This window comes from Biomphalaria glabrata, chromosome 5 (genome assembly GCF_947242115.1).
Source record: "Biomphalaria glabrata chromosome 5, xgBioGlab47.1, whole genome shotgun sequence".
In the NCBI taxonomy this organism is placed as follows: Eukaryota; Metazoa; Mollusca; class Gastropoda; family Planorbidae; genus Biomphalaria; species Biomphalaria glabrata.
The window spans coordinates 9,926,903-9,940,811 of NC_074715.1; the positions used below are offsets into that span (position 1 = coordinate 9,926,903).

The 13,909-nt window shown below is 35.6% G+C and overlaps 1 protein-coding gene across 1 annotated transcript in view; it reads right to left on the reverse strand.

The window, feature by feature from the left end:
* Positions 1–300: 300 nt before the first annotated feature.
* The window catches only part of LOC106062654 (uncharacterized), a 31,798-nt gene continuing 18,189 nt past the window's right edge, over positions 301–13,909 (reverse strand). Inside the window, exons 11-17 of the mRNA XM_056029092.1 lie at positions 12,636–12,773; positions 10,796–10,906; positions 8,335–8,356; positions 4,392–4,426; positions 4,201–4,263; positions 2,634–2,691; positions 301–1,049 (exon numbers count right to left, since the gene is read on the reverse strand). Coding sequence (XP_055885067.1) covers positions 2,642–2,691; positions 4,201–4,263; positions 4,392–4,426; positions 8,335–8,356; positions 10,796–10,906; positions 12,636–12,773 — 419 coding nt within the window. The 3' untranslated portion in view covers positions 301–1,049; positions 2,634–2,641. The remainder of the gene's footprint in view (positions 1,050–2,633; positions 2,692–4,200; positions 4,264–4,391; positions 4,427–8,334; positions 8,357–10,795; positions 10,907–12,635; positions 12,774–13,909) is intronic.

The window sequence follows — 13,909 nt, forward strand, 5'->3', positions numbered from 1 at the left end:
ACACCTCATACTTGGAAAGTAAGTATCCCCCACGCTAACTTGTCATCAGAGTTGAAAACTACTTCGTCCAAGAATAAAACCACTGTATTAACTCAATAAAAAAAATAAAGCACAATATATGGCTCGCAAAGATCTTTCTGCAAGGTAATTAGTCATAATTGAGTTAAGATTTGAAATCTAAAATACAAAGATTTGTTGTTATAAATGTCACATAATTCGTATTGATTTCTCAACATTAATATAATAATAATAAATGAAATACGAAAACTCTATTTAGGTTTGTCTGAGTTTTATTTTTATCTATTACTTACGACCAACTTTAAGATTACTTAATAAAAAAATTCTTTTAAATAAAAACAGTAAATATATAGTATATACATTTCAACCTGTGACAGCAACATTGCAAATTATATATATATTTTTTTTTTAAATTTAAGGAGATAATAGATATTTTCACAAATTAGAATCAATTCCTATCTATCTATCTATCTATCTATCTATCTATCTATCTATCTATCTATCTACCTACCTACCTACCTACCTACCTACCTACCTACCTATCTATCTATCTATCTATCTATCTATCTATCTATCTATCTATCTATCTATCTATCTATCTATCTATCTATCTATCTATCTATCTATCTATCTATCTATCTATCTATCTATCTATTTGTTTCTCTCTCTTCCGCAAGGCTCTATGACATTTGATATTTGGATACTGATGGTAAAAGCTGATGAAAATTAAGAAATATAAAAATAGTGCAACAATAAATATTTAACTTAAAACCATAATTATTAAAAAAAAACACTCTAATATATTTTATTGGGGGCTTACAAGAAAGTGCTGGCTCTAGTTAGAAAATCCTGTACTGGTTTTGATAATGATCAAATATTTTTTAATTCGATAATCACTTTTAGTCCAGTCGTAATTTAAGTACAATAACACAATAAATATTTTTCTTTTTTGTAAGACTTCCTTCCATATTGTGATCGATTTGAACGGCCACTTCACGTTGTATATAAATATGGCTTTTGTTATGGATCCTCTGAAATAGAGACATGAGAAGAAAGATAAAGTGATCTCAAAGTTTAATTATTTGTTTATTGCATGAACTCATTAACTTGCTTTCAATTCTTAGGTTTTTTTAAAACCATTAAGTTATGAGGATTACTTCTCATAGCACCACTTCAGACAAGTGCTATGTGTTTTCTTTGTTTGAGATACCAAACAAAATAATTAATTGCAAATAGTCTATTAGCTAATTGTTGCTGTTTTTTTTATTGATTCTTGTTTTGTCAGGTAAAAGAAATAATTGTGCAACATTTCAGCTTTGTTCCGAGATTGTAATTGGAGAAATTACTAGTACAAACTTTTCATCAGACCGACAGACAGATAGAGTGAGTTTAAATTTGGTTTTAAAAAATAATAATAAGTTAAACATAAAACGTTTTATTGAGATTTTTCCAGAAAGTAAATTTAGGTCTTTAATATATAAGGAGCATAAGCATTTTAAGCTTAATATTGATCGATTTTTTTCGATTAATATTGACATTTTATTTATGTGTATTCTTTTTCTTTTCTTTTTTTTTTTTTTTTTGACATATTGATTTACCAATTGTTTTTCTCTAGCGCTATGTCGCTATGTCTTGTTTTTAGATTTCTCAATGCGCTCTGATCTTGTTATGGCACGATTGGGAATTATTTACTTATTTCGGAAATAGGGACGTTTTAACTTAGTGACAATGACGTGACTAGTAAAAACAAGGCAAGTTTTTTTTAGGCAGAGCGAAATATCAGCCGATGTAACCAGACTACTTCCAGGACGCCATAGAGATAGGAAGCTTGTTTTTGAACGTAGGAACATTCGATGGTTCCCTTCATGCTATTAAACTTCTAGTTCAGTATCAGCGTCGTCTAACTTATATTGATTGTTCGGCCCTTCCCCGATTTTAGTGGACTACGTTGAGTGTTGCCTCCGTTTGGTTTATCTGCATTAGACACCGAAAATGCCCAAGAATGCTATCACTTATCAGGACCAGTCTGGAAAATGGCGGTGGGGGGGGGTGAAAGAAAGGATATCTGGGTAGATTTTAGCGCAATTAGTTTTAAAAGCATTTAAAAGAAGAAAACAAAAGGAACTGCCTGATTTCGAACTCGTGTCTCATACCTCCTTGAACCGACGTGCTAACCACTCTACTAGTGAGGTACTTATGACTAGAGGAAATTGAAAAGTTATATATTGTTTATTACAATTTAGAGCGGCGATCATAAGGGGGACTTACTCAATCAACACTTCAGTCAACTAAACTTAATTTCCCTTGTTCAAGGTACTAAACAAAATAATTAATTACTTTTTTTTTTAAATTAATTCTTGTATTGTTAGGTAAAAGAAAAATTTCATCTTGATCCGACAGTGGCTGTGGGAGAAATAACATGTAAAACCTTTTTACCAAACTGACATACAGACAGAGTAAGTTGATAGAGGCTTTGAAATTAAAAATAACAAAATGCAGATTATTGTAATTTACATTTTAGAGTACACATTTCGAAAATTTATTTTGATGCTTTTTTATTTAAATTTAATTTTGTATTAATCAAAAACATATTAAAAATGTAATACAAACATTACCTGGTATGTTATCCATAACTGAACTCTTTAAATGTAGGCTTTGCCAACTTGTCATAAACTTTGAAGAGATTAGACAAACAATGTAAAATGTATAATATATAAGCCTATATTGGGTATATTTGAATATATGATAAAGATATGTATATATAATATATATAATACATATACAAGGCTTGTCTTTGAGTCCGCCGATTTATGAGGAATGCTTTAATTCCAGTGACTTCACAGCCCCAGCTGTGACCTACATATTTTTCTACATTCAAAACAGACATGACCGTTGTCCGCCAGGGATGGATTTAGATTAACTTTTCGACCTCTAAGTCTGTCCTAGGCAGTGGAATTTCTTTAGGCCTAAAATGTGTATCCAGCAGCTTTTATAAGTGACCTCCAGCTGTAGCATTTTGAAGCCACATTCAACCAGGTGCCATATATTTGTCAGCTAAAGCTAATTTGCACCAAGGCTGGTCTTTATAGCGATTCCTTGGGACACCTCTGTTACGTCGACATACTTTCAGGTCATCAAAACAAACTTCTTTATGCATACGCCCATGCACGCTCATATTATACCCAAATATAATAAGACATCTCTTTTTAATTTATGTTTCACCAAACTAAACTTGATTTCACTCTCTTTCTTTTTATTTCTCACATTTTGTGTATAACTGGCTCGCTGTCTTATTCTCTATCTCACTGTCTTGCTTTCGCGTAGTCATGTGAAACATTGTACTCATAGTACTCATAGGGGGTGTATGGGGTTCTGTAGGAGGAGTAGTACCTCTGTCAACTAGGCAGTCGGGCTCTCTGAGCAGCTTATTGACCTTGGTCTTCACTCAGAGCCCAGCTCTCACCTGTGGCTCCAAGCAGTTGTCTGCATGCGGCTACGGGCACACCCCGGCAAACCGTCTCAACTGACGGGCCAAACCAGGTGAGGGTTAGCCAGAGCTAGAATTTGGTGAAACTATGTCTCTGTCCACACCAGCATGTGAAGTCTAGTTGCGGCTGCATGGCGCTCAAGTCGAATTGGACTACCAGGGCCATCAGGCGTCACCTAGCAAACGCCTTGGAACGTTTTGGAGCACTGTGAGATATGTAGAGCACACTGGTCATCCACTGCACCCCAAACCAGCTCCAGTTGTCTGGACTCTGTTCTGCCACTGGATCCAGTTGGCAAGGGGGAGAGAGTGAGGCTGATGCAGCGCAAATCTCCCTCACTTTAATACATTTTCATCGCGCAAGCCACATTGTACTCATAGGTAAGGAAGCAAACTTAATTTTTCTAGAATACTTTAATATCCAAAAAAACGCATTTTCCCCCAAATAACCAGCTTGACTGATTGATATGATTGAACTTGTTTGGTATTAACGATTCGGTCTGAATTAGCGCCAAATTTGATTTACCCATGATTCACAATTAACCGACTTTATCTGTGTTATTTTTCAAATGTTTTCGTAACTTTCTTACTACTTTTGTTAAAATGAAGTATGAATTTTTAAAAAGATATATGCATGATAAATAACAGTACAGACAGTACAAAACATACGCTAACAATTAGTCAAAGTTACTTACTGTGTGAACCATTAGCCAGTCTATAATCATCGATGTCTATATAGCCAGCATTGTCAAAGTTCTCTAGAAGATATATACATATTTCGTACACGTTGTTGTTATTATAGAATAATAAAAAAAGTTATAAACATATTACAAAATTTAGAAAAAAAAGATTATTTTATTCATTAAATATGTTCAAAGTTCCATACCTTCTGGCTTTACTGTAGGCTCAGGTGTTCTACTTCTGTAAGTAAATACATTATTATTTTTTTGTAAAAAATGTTTGTAAAATGTTTTACATGTTTCGGATGTTCCTTCAGAGTTGAAGATAGTTTACTTCCTAGTCCAAACCTCCCGCAGGACGACGGGGGATGGGAGCGGGCAGGGTTTGAACCCTCGACCGTCGATAAATCCGAACGACAATCCAGCGCGCAAACCGCACGACCAATACATTTAATACATTTAAGTTATAAAAACTGAAAATGATATAGACCTATTTTCAATTCATGTTAATTTTGCTAAATTCAATCTAACACATTTTGTGCATTGTATAACGTAACAGTATCCTTGCGTAATGAGCTTTATAAAGAAAAGAAGGTTAAGATATATATATATATATGTATTGTATAAAATTGTTTTGTATTTTCTCTACGAGAATTCCGGACGAAAGCGATCTAGATTGTCAAATGTTCTTCGTGACATCAATTGCTCATGCAGCGTGTTATGGAGTGCGTGTTAATGTTTCAATGTTGACGGTGGGAAGAGGTTAACTATTGGTTGTGAATGATGCAAGTTAAGCGGTATTGTTGTCAGCGGTTTTAGGTAAGACAGATGACTCCAGTGTTATGAAAATTATATTCTGTACCGGTTGTCGTTCTTATGTTTACATGTGCTTGTAACTCGTCCGTAAGAATGTGTTCACGAAATGTGTGTTGTGTAGTCATTCAGTGTATTCAAGCCATACTATACAGACATGGTTTTTGACTCTCTTATCTTTATGTTTAATTTAATACACTGAATGCCAGATTGTTTGGACGTATTTTTGTAGTAATATAAATTCTGTTAAAACTAGAGTTATATTTTATTACTAAAGTCTACTACATTTATTAACTTGTACCATTAAGACGACCAAACGATAGTTCAGCGCGCATACCGCTCGACCAGGCAGCCATCCTAGAGGAGGAAATGGGCATGTCTGCTGTCAATGCTAAATGACTACTGCACTGCTTGTTTCATGTCTTAAAGATTACACCAGGCTTTAGATCTATATTAGAGAATATATTTTAGTCATAGATAAGTAATGGGAGGTTTAGCTTCCGAACCGAGGTCCCGGGTTCGAAACCCAGTGAAGACTGGGATTTTTAATTTTGATAATAACTTACGATACATGCATTCGCACTATTACGTACTGATTATCTCCGTTAAATATAGATCTAGATGTTTCCCAAACTATGTTAATCGGAACCCTAGTGTATTGTACAACTGGAAAATGTATAACTAGTAGGCCACCACGTGAATTGATCTCTATTACAATTATATAAAGTGATTGTGACGATACGAAACTTGCATGCAAAAATTCATTTGAGTTTTTCCCCAGCAAACCGTGAGAAACTTTAACTTTTAACTTAAACAATTATTTTCTTGTCCACCCACAGCTAATTTCTTGTAGGATTTATCCCCCCTCGCACCGTTTCTCACGGGACGAATCTTCACATAATACATTAACTAGCCTCTCTAGGGCTAACTTTTAATTTTGACTGCTGTGCAGGTGACCGCACACAATAGTCCCTTCACGCTGCGGCCTAATAACTTTTCACACCTATCTCCCCCCCCCCCCCCCCCCCCGCAGGATACACATCGCTCTAAGAATAGCATTGCACTCGGGCTGGACAGATACATATTCGCTTAAGACTTTACTCTCACAGTAGGCAACGAATATTGACCATAAATCTGACCTGACGCCTGACATCTCCGGTACATCGATACATGTGAGAAAATCAGCTAGCTTTCTTCCCCACCCGTTAAACGAAAAGTCCCATCTATATATAGAGAGAGAGACCAAAGCATTCCAAGTTAGGCCCGCTATAATTCATTCAGTCTCCCCTGTTAGGAAGTTTATTAGTGAGGTTTCATTAGGGACAAACGGGTGAGTGTAAACATTTTACTATACTTATTTTATCTTATAGGAAGGTGTGAGTACATAACCACGTTCCCCGTCATTACATTATGACTTTATTATGTATGTATCTTGTACTATTTTATGTCGATACTATATCTTCATACAGTATTATTAATGCCGCTATGGTTGTCTACATTTGAAACTATAGTTATTGTATTTAATTTGTTATGTTTCATCCATTCCAGTATCTTTGTGATTGATGTAAACAATAACCTTTCGTGAATCTAAGTACTGTCTAAGAACTTAGATCACAGTGCTCTAAACTTACAGAGCCCATGTGAAATTAATCATTTCACATTTCTATTATATCCCTCGTACATATTATTATGTCTCACACGCTTGTGGACTTATAGTTCCTTGGACGAGTTTCATTTTGATTAATTATATCAAACCCTTATCATTGTATCTCGATCCCTAGAATTTTATTTTCATCTTATCCTTTAGGATACAATGCTCATTCCCCGTCTTACTATAACTGATTACTTATCGCCGTAATCAAATTTAATGGATGAATCTTGACTAGTATCATCCTACATTATATGATGACACATTTACTGTGGTTATCTTACTTGTATTTTGTTTGCTATTGAGTTATACGCATGCTTTAAGATTTTATACATGATTGTCTTAAATGCCTCATTGGGATTGATACCAATGCCTACATCTGAATGATTGCAAGGCATATGGGAATCCCTACTCAATGCCTTTAGGAGGTTCCTAATTGTCTGTCTTATCCCCAGCCTGGTTGCTACCCCTGATTGCTACACACGATTGCTACACCCGACTGCTATAACTACCAGATCTACACCCAAAGCTGTAACCGAAGCAGACCACACCAGATACCCCCCCCCCCCCAATTATATACCTGTTAGCAAGAAGGCATTGCCTACTGTCCTCGGCCTTAAAATATTGCCCAGTGTCCACAGTGCCTTATACTGCCCAGTATCATCTGCCCAGTACCCGGCCCAAACTGTCCACTGCCCAATAGCTATTGCCTAATGCCGACAGATTAAAGCAACCTTCGCAGCAGAAGATAAACTGGTGTTGAGTTAGCACGGCTCTCTACGAGCTAAAGATCACAGCTGAGAGATCGTCCAACTTAGTCTGCAGCACCAACCCTCTCTACTGATAAACAGGCAGAGGCCTCACGCTAGAGTCAGCTTGCCTACAGCATAGAGATTACCCCGAGCCGACGTCCTAAGACAGAGCCGGATGACTCATCCTTCTGAGTGCCAGTCCTACGACCGCCAGAAGACGACCCAAGGTCTAGCAGCTAAGAAAATAAGTAGCCAGACATAGGAACATTCTTCTCTTCCAATCATTCACCAATTAGCAATCCATGATGAGCAATTATGTTAGATATTAGCACCTTCATTTCATTTCTTAATTATAATTTTATTTGATCATTTTCTTTTGTAAACTTTCATTCATTAAATTATTTTTATTTATGAACTTATAATATTGGTCTGTTCTTACTGTTAGTTGCGGTGTGCCTGTACAAAATCTTATATGTGAGCGGGATATAAAGTAATAAAATTTCCCCTAGACTTAAATAAACGCGCCCAATATCAACTAATTGACATCTCGTCACAGTGATCTTAGAATGTGTGAAATGTTTTCTTAAGGTGAAAGTTTGTGAAACACTGATCTAGATTATTTACATATTTCGTACATTTTTGTTTACGTACACTAGTTATGTTGACATTCATTAGGTTATTTCTTTAATGTATACATACAATTAGAGTAATATAAATAATTCAATTAAGAATAATTACTCGAAGCCAAAACGACTAGGAATCCAACATAAAAATGCATGCAATAAAATAACAGACGAAGCAACTTTACGAAATGATAGTGAATAGCAAGACCATATCGTTAATTAAAATATTAATTGACAGGACCAACAGAATTGAGAATACTGTTACTAAACTATTTTTTAATACTATAAATTTTAAACAATTTTAGCAACTTACACTTTTCTAAAACATAACGCTCCTGCAAAAAAAAAATTATATTAAACATAATTATCTAAATCAATTTTTTTTATGACTAAAAAATATACAGACTTTAATATAAGTTTTTATACATAGACACATTTATTTCATAGGACTATTTAAATTTTCATTGACATTAAATCCAATAGCCATATTACAGGACAGAGAAAAATGGAGAATGAGGTCGACAAATCTTGTTTGTTGCCCCCAACGGTTCAACAGACTAAGGGATTAGGTCAAGGTGAATGTGAACCTTAAGGTTGTATACCATTTAAATGGGATGCTACAAGAAACAGTAAACATTGAAGATATAGATCTAAGTTTACAGTTGAACATGAATGTTTATTAAATCATCTCTTAATGTTTTAAAATTGTATAGCCCTGACTAGGGCTGGCCTTAAATATATGGAGGCCATAGGAGAAATAAATTTAGTGACCCTAGTTGAAATAAAAGATAAATAGCAAAAAAAAAATAAATACGCAATTTATTTAAACCCTAGTGACTATTAATAGTAAAGGGACAAGTTTTGATATTTCTTCTCTAAAAAAAATATTTTTAGTCCTGTGCGAGGCTCTCACTAATCGGAGGTCCTATTCGGCTGCCTACTTTGTCTATGACTAAGACAGGCCCTTCTCTGACCAGTTGTCCATCCACTTATTAGGGTGCCTTTCTTTTCAGTCATGCTTCATTTATGAACGAATTTTAAAAAATGTATTTTGTTTTTACGAAGTCCGTCTCTAACTTCTTGGATCTGTTTCTCTGTTGTTGGTTACTATCTTGACAGGTTGACATATTTATATTCACTATCCACTTTAGAGACAGACAGAGTTGATCCTTTATGCTCTGGTCATACCTCAGGCAATTGAATTACGTCTTATGTCTCTGTGTGTGTGTGTTTGTGTGTGTGTGTGAGAGAAAAAGGGAGAGGTACGGGTGTACGCGATTCATATTCTACAGCTAAAAACAAATGAGAATATATGTGCTGATACAGTAAATGATGCATTCTTATTACAGATATAAAGGTAGCACATATTTCGAATGAAATAAATTGGGGATTTAAATAAAACGATATAAGGGACTGCATTGACCAGGGCATGAAGTATAGACCCTCTAATTGGTCAATTCCGCCAAACAGTGACACAGTGCCAAGTGAATAAATCACTGGACCATACAGATCTCGAATACTTTTTTTTTTCTGAACTGTGGCATTCATGTGAAGAGGTCAGCAATAGGTCAACAGTCAAATGCTTTGCACAGCTCCGTCCCTCGCCCCCCCCCCACACACACATACGCATGCAATTTCTACAAAGCCGACACAAGTTATGCATATAGTAGACAGACAATGACTCTATTTTAATTGTGTATCTCTCCATGTAACGATCGGACAATATAAATACACTGAGCTTGTCGACCCGCGGTGTAGCGTACGCCGCTATTTAGTGACGGGTGAACACTTCCTGAACACAGTCGTCCAAATGGGGTGGGTTTGGGCAAACGTCTGTGTGCGCATGCCCGGAGAACAAGGAAGGCGCGGGTGCGGGCAGGAGGGGCGGAATGAGAGTTAGAGAGTCGGCGTGAGTGCGTGGTGTCCGGCTTGGTTGGGTGACGTAGAGAATTATTTATACAGAGAAGATTACTTGTTCTTTCCCCCTCCCCTAATTTTTTTTCTAACCCGCGCTCTGTCACCGCGAAAGTTACGTTGGGTAACTCTGGTCTGACTTGTAGAGATTAATGAGTTATATTCCCATGACTTTTTCATCGAGGGTGCCGCACAGTTGGGCTACGTAGAGAATTATCTATAGATATTGAAGCTCGACTGAGTAGGTAGCAACCAAGCTGTAAACGTAAACATCAATGTGAAGCCAACTGCTGAAACAAATATCATTCTATTTCTCACCATCGTTTCTTATTCAACATGTTGGTCCCTAGAGTTGTAATAAATATGTAACATGTATGCATCACTTTTCCAGAGTCGGGTCTATTTGTGTGTCGATAATTTAAGTGTTTGGTGTTAATTATATTGAGGGGTGCTGAACACACTTCTGTTTGAGCTACAAATATAAAACTATTTTTTCTCAAATTCGCACTACAAATAGCGAAATTATCTTGACGTTTTCTGTTGTTGTTTTATTTTTTTTTAACTCCAATATTTATCCTAGCGGATTTCTTCCATCTTTTGCTCATGTTTATATGCAGGTTAAAGGTCATCATGAAGAAATAATGGCAACTAACCATCTTAGCGTCAGGAGAGCTTCTTGTTTTGGTGGTGTAAATGTTGAATTGAAAAAACGCAACGCCATGGCGTCAATAGTTCCACTCTGGTATTCTTCATTACTGTTAAGATATGTATTGTGTTGCTATTTAACATATTATGGGTTTATAAAATATACGGCTTTACTTAATAAAAAAAATTAGTTCATCTACTTTACAAACGCATACCTCTGACTTTCAAGACTATGATACAAATTATAATAGCTATTAGTACTGCTGATGCTGATACTGCACTAGCTATAATGGTCTGTTGTGAAACACTTTCACTATTCTTAAATTCTGTGAAATAGAAATAAAACTTCTGTCATTTAATAACAAAATCAAAAAACAAAAATAAACAAAAATAAAAATATAAAACATACTTTAAGAAAAAACATAACTTATCTAAAGTCAAAAAACTCCGCCCTAAAAACGATTACTATCAATAATTTTCAAGCTATTTCTCCTATCTGATATCAAACAAAATAATTAAATCCATTAATTAATTGACTAATTAAGTATTTTTAGCGGCCCCCGAAAGTGAAAAAGACGCTATTAGTTGTGTGCAAAATGTCTGTCCGTCTGTCCGTCTGGTGTCCGTCCCGTTTAGATCTCGTAAACTAGAAAAGATATTGAAAATCCGACATCACAATATTTTAGACCATTCAATGTTCTGATGCAACGGCTACTTTTTTTTTCTGAAAGCGAAAAATCTCATTTTTAAAATCAGTTATGCAAGCAGTTTTTTTAAAGAGGAAAAGCTAATTAGTATGCATTATAAGTTAAACCTAATTTAAAATGAATAGTAATCTTATGAACTTCATTTTTCTGAACATTATTTTATTGCGGATTTTTTTTTTTTTTTTTTTTCGGATTCGAATAAGAGATTGAGCCGTTTCAAAACAATTAGATCAATTATAAGACATCAGTTAGGCCAGGGGAGGCGCGGTGGCTGAGCGGTAAAACGCTTTGCTTTCCGAACCGAGGGTCCCGGGTTCGAATCCTGGTGAAGACTGGGATTTTCAACTTTGGAATCTTTGGGCGCCTCTGAGTCCACTTATCTCTAATGGGTACCTGACATTAGTAGGGAAAAGTATAGGCGGTTGGTCGTTGTGCTGGCTACATGACACCCTCGCTAACCGTAGGCCACAAAAAAAAGATGAACTTTACATCATCTGCCCTATAGACCACAAGGTCTAAAAGGGGAACTAGTTAGGCCAGGTTCACATCTAACTTTACATTCACTTTCACCTATCCTTTGATCTGCGGGACCGTTGGGGCACTACACAAGATCTGTTAACCTTCTTTCTCCATTCTTATCTCTCATTTGTCTTTGATATAATTTCATTTGGATGTTCTTTCTGAAAATATTGAAGCCTACCTGGGTGGACCTCTTCGGGGGCCGATTTTGAGTTTGTGTTTCCACACAAACTAACTTTTGTAACCTTGTTGTTTATTGATTCATGCTTTTTTTGGTACAATAAAGAATTGTTTAAAGTTTCAACTTGATCGGACAATGAGTAAGGGAGAAATGGCTTTAAAAATTATTTAAGGGGACTAAACCCATACATTTAGCCATATCTGTGTATACGTAAGGATTGGTTTTCATTGTTGGTATCAAAGAGAATAATGTATGAACAGTATTAAATTAACTGATTGGTCCCTTTTAATTCATTCATGTTATGTCTATGCCAACGACTAATTGTGTTAAGAGGAATGGGTACGGGAGAAAAAACGTGTACACACTTTTACCACACAGACTGGCAGACAGACAAGCGAAATAAATAGTACTTGACTGAAATTGTGGTATAAGCTGATTTAGTTCCCCTTCCTAGATTTTTTTTCTGAAATTCGTACCGTTTTCAAGAGAAACAAATAGTTATTGGCTAAAGTGGTAGCATAAGCTGAATTAGTTCCCTTTATAGATTGTTGTCTGAAATTTATTACAAATTTAATTGAAAGACTGATCTAAAGAAACACTTAATAGAAGTTGTTTTTTTTTTAAGTATTTTTTGTTGGGTAAACTTACTTAAATTACAGCTGGATGAACCGTCAGAACCATTACATCCTCTGTCACAGAATCCAGTCTTACTGTCACATGATAGTTCAACACAACTGTCGCTGCATTTATTGGTGCAGTTAACTCCCCATGAACCAGCGGTACATGCTAGACAGCGAAAAAAAAATCGCAAAGAAAATAGTCAATAATCCTACTTATGTATAAACTGTTTAAAGTTGTGTGTGATTAAAACATTAAACAGAGAAACTGATTAACAGAACCACAGGATGTCTTATCTTCTTATCTTATATAATACAGACGTAACTTCAAAAAAGAAGATTACGTCCTACGCGTCATGCATTTAGTCGTGCATATTAACCAATGACCTAGATTCTGATAAGTCACTGGTTTTCCTGGCTAGCTCAGGCAACCCATTCCATGCTCTAATAGGTCCGAGTAATATGTAGTAATTGTACTGATTTGTCCTAGCTTATGGAACGAGGAATGTGCCTTTATCTTTGTGTCTTTCTGAATACTTTTATTAGACTATGTTTTGTATTTGAAGACTATTGAAAGTAACTAACATTACACGAGACGGGTGTGGTGAGTATAAAGAAAAATATTTTATTCTGAACCAAAAAATCTGGATCTAGTTTCACAATAAAGAAGAAATCAAATATATTTTTGGATTCACAAGTCGTCTTAGAATTAGTTCCCTTACATAAACTATGTAGATGCTATGGCTGAGTAGTAAAGCGCTTTGCTTTCCTCTATCTATCTATCTATCTATCTATCTATCTAGCTATCTATCTATCTATCTATCTATCTATCTATCTATCTATCTATCTATCTATCTATCTAGCTATCTATCTATCTATCTATCTATCTATCTATCTATCTATCTATCTAGCTATCTAGCTATCTATCTATCTATCTATCTATCTAGCTATCTAGCTATCTATCTATCTATCTATCTATCTATCTATCTATCTAGCTATCTAGCTATCTATCTATCTATCTACAAAATAAACTCCACACAACTACCCCTTTGCAGACACTGCACCCACCCCTCTGAAACCGTAAACCATATCCTCTTTGAATGCCCCTCCCTAATCCACCTTAGGCAGACCCTACTTCCACTACAGCCCAACTTAACCAACACCCTGTACGGCAGTGCTGAACAACTGAAGAAAACAGCACACTTTTTTTCCTTGGCACAGTCTGCAAAAGAGCTCACAGCTCAGCAGCAATAAAGCTGGCTAGAAGAAGAAGAAGAAGAAGAATCTATCTATTTATCTATCTAG